At 37.8% G+C, this 7,275-nt stretch overlaps 1 protein-coding gene across 1 annotated transcript; it reads right to left on the reverse strand.

The window, feature by feature from the left end:
* Positions 1 to 4,541: 4,541 nt before the first annotated feature.
* On the reverse strand, positions 4,542 to 6,916 carry LOC145097052 (Ribosomal protein S7p/S5e family protein). The gene is made up of 3 exons (XM_079034540.1): positions 6,779 to 6,916; positions 5,794 to 6,490; positions 4,542 to 4,765 (listed from the first exon to the last, which is right to left on the reverse strand). The coding sequence occupies exon 2, from the start codon at positions 6,433 to 6,435 to the stop codon at positions 5,839 to 5,841; it is 597 nt and encodes a 198-aa protein (XP_078890666.1). The 5' UTR covers positions 6,436 to 6,490; positions 6,779 to 6,916; the 3' UTR covers positions 4,542 to 4,765; positions 5,794 to 5,838.
* Positions 6,917 to 7,275: the final 359 nt, after the last annotated feature.

The raw sequence follows: 7,275 nt of genomic DNA on the forward strand, positions 1-7,275 counted from the left end.
CCATAGCACAAGCAAGCAACATTCGTGCGTTGAGTAACCAAACCAGGCATAACCTACACAGGCCATCCTACAGCTGACTAAATAGTCCTAGCATACAACTCATACAACAGGCATATAAGGCATCCTTCCTAGATCCTTAGCCCTAACTAGCATGCAATTCTCAGAATCATATATCAGGCACACAAGACATCCTCCTAGACTCTTAGTCCTATTCTAGCATGCAGTTCCCTGAATCAAAACCATACAACATAACATAACAAGTATGGGTATCTTGGGGAAAACTTACTTGAGCCCGGCCGGTCGCACGCATCACACACTTCGTCTTTCTTAAAACTTCCCATTTTAGATTTTAGAAAACCATTTTCCTTGTAAAAAAATCTTTTGTCCCTCGGTTTGAGTCCATACACCCCCGAGGGTGTGTCCGAATCCCTCTAACCAGGGCTCCAATACCAACTTGTAACAACCCAAAATTCAAGCCCAAAAATTTCATTTTAATTATTTATTTCATAAAAACATTCATTAGAAAATACTGTGCCAACACGACATTTCATAAAACAATGTATCATGTTTGAAACCCATTTCATAAACAAATATCATATCAGAGTACAATCCCAGAAAACTTCGTGCGGAAAATCAGATGTGTGTGTGATGTCATGCTACGCCGCCGACTCCTTCCCCTTAGACGAAGAGGTACCTGAAACCAAAAACCGAAACCGTAAGCACAAAGCTTAGTGAGTTCCCCCATCATACCACATACCATACAATACCATCGGTATCTTTCAACCGGTAATCATCATCGGTATCTTTCAACCGGTAGTCATCATCAGTATCTTACAACCGATAATCATCATCGGTATCTTTCAACCGATAATCATCATCGGTATCTTTCAACCGATAATCATCATCGGTATCTTTCAACCGGTAACCGGGGTCTATCCCCCATACTATTAGCATACAACAACAAGGTATAAGCATACAATTAGGCATATCCGAGTACTGAACTACCCTTCGGTCCTAAGGACCACTGTCAGGGGAAAACTATCCCTATCATACACGTAACATATCATACAGATATATCTCATAACCAAACATGTATCCATACCAAGATAATTATCAAAAATACAATCATCTTCTAAACACTTCTACTTGGTGGGCTGGCATTGTGGCCTTAGACCCACCCCTATTGGAAGGTAACTCACCTTAAAAGGCTGGCTGCTGAAAAGCTGATCCGCAAATGTCTGATAGCTGCTCTGGTGATCCCCCGGCTATATTTCCATAAAACACTTAATCAGACATTGATACTATTCCCAGGGTAAAATGACTATTTTACCCCCGACCGATTCCAAACCAAAGTCAAGTCAAAGTAAAAGTCAACTTCCAGTTGACTCGGCTCGCCGAGTTGGCTTGCCAACTCGCCGAGTCCATCTCCAGTCGATTGACTTTACTCCCGTCTCTACTCGTCGATTTAGGGATTGACTCGACGAATTCACTTCCTAACTGATACCCAATGGTCCTTCATCCGACTCGCCGAGTTGTATGAACAACTCGTCGAGTTAATCTTCATCCGATGAACACGTTCTATCCTCGACTCGCCGAGTTGTATGAACAACTCGTCGAGTTCTATGAAGATTGCCTTGGACTCGTCGAGCACCTTCGTGCACTCGCTGAGTCCCGTGAACTTTTAGATCAATGGCTTAGTCCAGAATGTTGGGTCACTCCCCGGAGACCACCTTAAACTTTTCCACACTCAACTGGGTCCTTTCGACCCTCAACATAATGGGACAGAACCCCCTAGACTCGCCAAGTCCAAGAATGGACTCACCGAGTTGGTCACGTCCATTCCCTAAATCCTTGCTTCCTGATGAACGTCCTTTGATCAAAAGATAGATCCAAGATCCTACAATTGATCTAGCACGTACAGTTACAAACTTTACATGCTTGCATGGGACTTTGAGCTCAAAAGGACATAAAACAAGCTCATATGGCACATGGGACCTTTCATGGGTGCAAAAGCAACCCAAATCTGCCTAGTGACTCCTTTCATGATGTGATTCAGAAGCTTAAACCCCCAACCATGTTTACAAACATGGTTGGCCACCAAAAATGGCTCATAAAATCCCTAAACCTCCCCAAAGAGGGATCTAAGAAATGAATGAGCAAGATCACAGCTTTTTACCTTCAATGAGCTGAAGAAGGTGCACAAACTCAGGTTCCCTTGATCTCTACTTGCTTCCTCAAGTTTCTCTCCTTCCTTCCTTAAGATCACAACACCAAAATCCACCAACAAGGCTTAGATTGCTTCAAAAATGGCTAGGGTTTCAGTGAGGGGTGTTTGGGAGCATAAAGGAGTGATGGAGGCTGCATAAGGTCGTTTAAATAGGGTGCAAACCCCTGGATTAGGGTTTTTGTCCAGACAGCGGCTACTCGCCAAGTCCGCGACCCGACTCGCCGAGTCCACAACTTAAACTCCGCGTCTCATCCCGCTTCTACTCGGCGAGTCAGTCCTTCGACTCGCCGAGTCCAAGGCCAAAATTGTAAATCATTAATAGAATTAAATACAAGAATATGTACCAAGAACCATGTGCTACAGAAGCCCTAAATGCACCCAAAATCTAAGCCCTAAAGATGAACAACCAAATGGAAGACCAAATCAAGGGGCATTTACCTTGATTGAGCTGAAGATAGAATAAGATCTCTGGATCTACAAGCCCCAACTCGAATTCCCAAGGTTCTTCCTTCCTTTCAAGCTTCACAAACCACCCAAAAGCACCAAAATGGTCTTAGATCACACAAAAACGGCTAGGGTTTCGATATACAGCTTCTTGGGAGAGATAGGGATGAGGGAGGCTGAGTTAATTCGTTTAAATAGGGTGCAAACCCTCAGATTTAGGGTTTCACTCAACCAGTACCTACTCGTCGAGTCAGTCTCCCGACTCGTCGAGTAGGTCACTTAAACTGTCCGTGGATCTCGACTCTACTCGATGAGTTGGGCCTCCAACTCATCGAGTCCCAGAGAAAACATCAAAAATACTTGAATAACAGACATACCAGGAATCGGGTGTTACACATATAGATCTAACAATTATTTCCAAGATGTGAAGACTAATGTTACTTCCTTGTTTGCATCCCTTTAGGGCTTCCATGATCTCAAATCACTTCTCCCAACCCACCCTTTGAGCAGGTCCTTAAGTTGGTTCGTTATTTCATAGCACTAAGATGTTCTAATCTCTGTTGGAAATTAGGAATCATTGTGCTTGACATTAGGCAAACCACCTCATTTTAGTCGCTAAGATGTCTTTCATACATGTCTCTAGCAGCCCTAGTAGTCTAGTTGGGTGAGCCTCATAAACAAGTTCTTGAATAGCATAAAGTTTCTTTGTGAACCTGAGCATATTTCTCCGGTTTTAAAACCATAATTCATGTCATTGAGTTTATCCTATTTGAGGAGATTTTGCAGTGAAAAGTTTGTAACAAAATAATTTGTGTTTGAAGACACTAACTAAAACAAGAATATTTACTAGTGATTTGATAATTATCCTTTATAAAATTAACAACTGAAAATATATTTATCAAAGGCTAAGATCTATCACTTCTAGTTGTGAAAGTATTTCTTAATTAGAAAGAGAAGTTATTTGGGTAGATACAACTCTTTACTTATTCTAATCTCTATGGAACTCTTAGATTGGTGCATGATTTATTGGTTTTTACTAAGTGAGCATTTGACGTGTTTATCAAAGGCTAAGATCTATCATTCACTTATCTCTTTTTTGTGAAGAGTATGCCAAAGAACACAAAGAAAGATAGTAAATCGTTCATTTAAACATATACGAAACACGATGTATGGCTCAAGACTCACTGGTAGTGAGTAAATCATTGCTAACATATGTGATGTTCAGCTTAAGACTCACTGTTAGCGAGTAAATCATTTATGTTTGTGATTACGATCACTAAGTATTGAGTTGGATTGCTCACCAACTATTTGTAGTTTGTAAATTACAGTTACTTATAAGTCTCATTATTTCAAGTGTAGGTGCAAATGGGAAAAGTAAACGGGTGGCTTAGCTTGTAGATGATATGAAGAGACTTAGAAGAGTGAATTGTAATGTTAACACAAGGCTTGTTGCCATTGTAAAGTTTGTTGTTCAATTTGTTAATATGGAGTTAAACCATATGTACGGATGAAGTGTTAACAAGAAAAAAAAAAGTTGGTATACTTTGTTTTATTATTTGGAGTGTTAAGAAATTATAAAATGCTTTATCATCATAATCTTCACTTCTAACAAGCAACCATCAAATACACTTTTATGATGACAAAAACCATCCTTTTGCATCCAAGAGACAGATCTAGAGCCATTTTGATTGTGGTGGGTTTTCAAGTCAAAATAGTGCATGATATATCTTGTACAGATTCTAATTTACATGTCATCATCATCCTCTATCAACAAGTAGTGTAATGTTACATGTAATAATATCTCAAAATTATCAAATTTATAGATTATTGTCACAATGTACCATCCAATTTATTTGTTTAGAGCATGGTATATGATCAAATTCGTTCGACTGAAATCATTAATCAAATCAATAACAGAATGCATAACATGTAAAGAAAGTATGCATGAAACTTCTAAAATGAGTATATTTGAAAATTAAGAAATAACATCGTCTATTACAAGTAATGGATTCAGCAAACCCTTTGATTATTGGATTCTCTAGCATCATCAATCTTCACACGTCCAAAATGTTGAGGAAAAGCAACAAAGATGACCTGCCAAATTTAAAAATAATAAAAACAAAAAAGAAAGAATATTGTTAAACAAGATGCCAAATGCTCAACTTGTTTCTTTAGTTGTAGTTAGTAGTTACCGATTGTGTTAGATGCGATAAATAGCAATCTACTTTTATTTATGTGTATTATAGCATTCTACTTTTGTTTTTTCTATCACAACTTTGAAATGTTCTTATTTATGTCATTAACTTTGAAAAATCTACCCTAATTATAGCAATGAAAATTGCTTTATATTTAAGATTATATTGCTATATATAATCTGTAGATTTTTCAAAGTACAATTCTATAATAGGAAGAAATAAAAGTAGGATGTTATAATAAACAAATCAATGAAAGTATTTTTTGTTATTTCTTGCATTTAACCCTTACAAAACTAGCTTTAATATAAACATCTGAAAGTAATATGAATTCAAAGAAACTTGGCAACATCAAACATGTGGGTGGTCATGTCAAACACTCAAATCTAACACATTTACAACTCCATTAATGAATCACATTACCTATACTTCTCGAACAATCATGGCTTACAAAAAGAGACCAATGAATCAGAATATCAGATGATCATGAAGGTTTGGAGAATAAATGATTGGTTTTAAGGTACACACTACACAGAAACCCATTGGAAGATTGCAAAAAGGAAAACAAAAACAAATAACAAATAAATAAATAAATAAATGCAGGTCCTTATGCTTTGTGAGTTTTAAGGAAAAAAAAAACACGTCTTTGTACATACAAATTCCTTTATACTTGCAAAAAAGGTTGTTATCATGAGTGAAAGTGTGGAAACTATCCTCGCTGATACTAAAAACAAAACCTAAAAATCTGCAAATCAGAGAAAAAAATAAACTAATATTTAAATTTGAAACTCAAGTCATACAAGGTCTTGATGGAGGTAATAATGGGTGGTTGCCTCATATTGTTTCTTGCTATATAACAAATGGAGCAATATGAGAAGAAAAAATCTATATAGAGCTTGTAACAAAAACTAAAAAGGAACAATATCTTACCAGATAATCTGATTAAAGGAGATGTAGATCTTGTGTGGTACCATATTACCACCATCTGAAATGGGCATAGCTTCGATTGGTGGAAGCAAGTCCATGAAGAACCTCTCTTTTCTTACGTGCAGTTCCCCTCTTCCTGTAAGCATCCATTATCTCAGCAGACAAACATTCCTCCAATCTTGAGCTATGATTAGTTCGTCGTTTTTTAGCTGCATCAAGGATCCAACGAACAGCTAAAGTTTGTTGCCTATCCCTGGCTACAACCCCAGGGACATCATAAATATTACCAGCTATTCTTACTTTTGCTACTTCACAAATGGGTTTCACATTCTCTAGGGCTTCAGATATAAGTTTGACTGCATCACGATCAGTACGAGCTAGCTTGTGAAGGGTTTCATGGAAGATAGCACGAACTCTCGTCTTTTTGCCTTCTTTCATGCGAAAATTCACCAACTTATGGATCAACTGTTTTTCATCACCATCCAATCCCCCCATGTAGTTGAGAATTTCTGAGCCAGTGTAAGCCACTTTAGACTGACTAGTGGTTGAAAACTGTTGCAGAAACAGCGGTGTGATAGGCGAACTTGAACCATGGAGTTCTCTGATAATACCATTCCACTGCCTACCAGCAGCAACTCGAATCATCTTTTCTAAACTGCTCCGACTGAGTTACTGTACTTAATCACAAGACCTGAAAAACCTGCAATCAGTAGTAAAGCTTGAAAGTTAATTTTATTGGGTTGTCATTTGAGAAAACGCTAAAGATTACTAATTCCATACTTGAAAGTTGAAACATTGTTATGCTAGTTATTCATAAAACATAGACGGACAACAAGTTTTAACGTCCAAGAGTATATACACAAATGCATATGCAAATACGCACAGATATGTAGACACACCAACGCATGTTTACAAACACATTCATCCATTTTCCCCAATCGAAAGCAAAATCTATAGCATATATAGAAACTATCGATGAAATACAAACCTTCTGGGGCTTAATCGAGACTGATTAGACTTCCTAGCTTTAGGGAAATTGCAACCCTAAGAATGAGAGGACATCGGCGGAGGTGAAAAGGGGTTAGACATAGGAAAAATGAATCTTCGCTTCACCGAGAACTTTCTCCGAATAATTTTCGAAATTAGTTACAAAAATGGTCCCTGTAGTTAGAAAAGGAGTGCATTCTCTTTTTGTAACAGACAAATCTTCGTAAATGGTCAATATGGTTCTCATCAATATTATCTCCAAGGGTTTGTTTGATGACCCTCTTATTGTGTTGAGTACGAGGTCAAACGTTTGATAGCATCAATTAAATCTCTAACTCGGTCCACACATCACTTACCGAGTCATCCTAAAAATAATGGTGACTGATAAAAAAAAACTCATTCCTTCGTGTTTACCCTTCTCCTTCTTTCTTCTTGAACAAGACTTTACTCTCTCTTTCGATACCCTTCAGTAATATGGTGATTGTTATTGTTCCTCTC

The sequence above is a fragment of the Lactuca serriola genome, chromosome 4 (genome assembly GCF_051521515.1).
Source record: "Lactuca serriola cultivar US96UC23 chromosome 4, Lser_US96UC23_V15, whole genome shotgun sequence".
Lineage (NCBI taxonomy): Eukaryota > Viridiplantae > Streptophyta > Magnoliopsida > Asterales > Asteraceae > Lactuca > Lactuca serriola.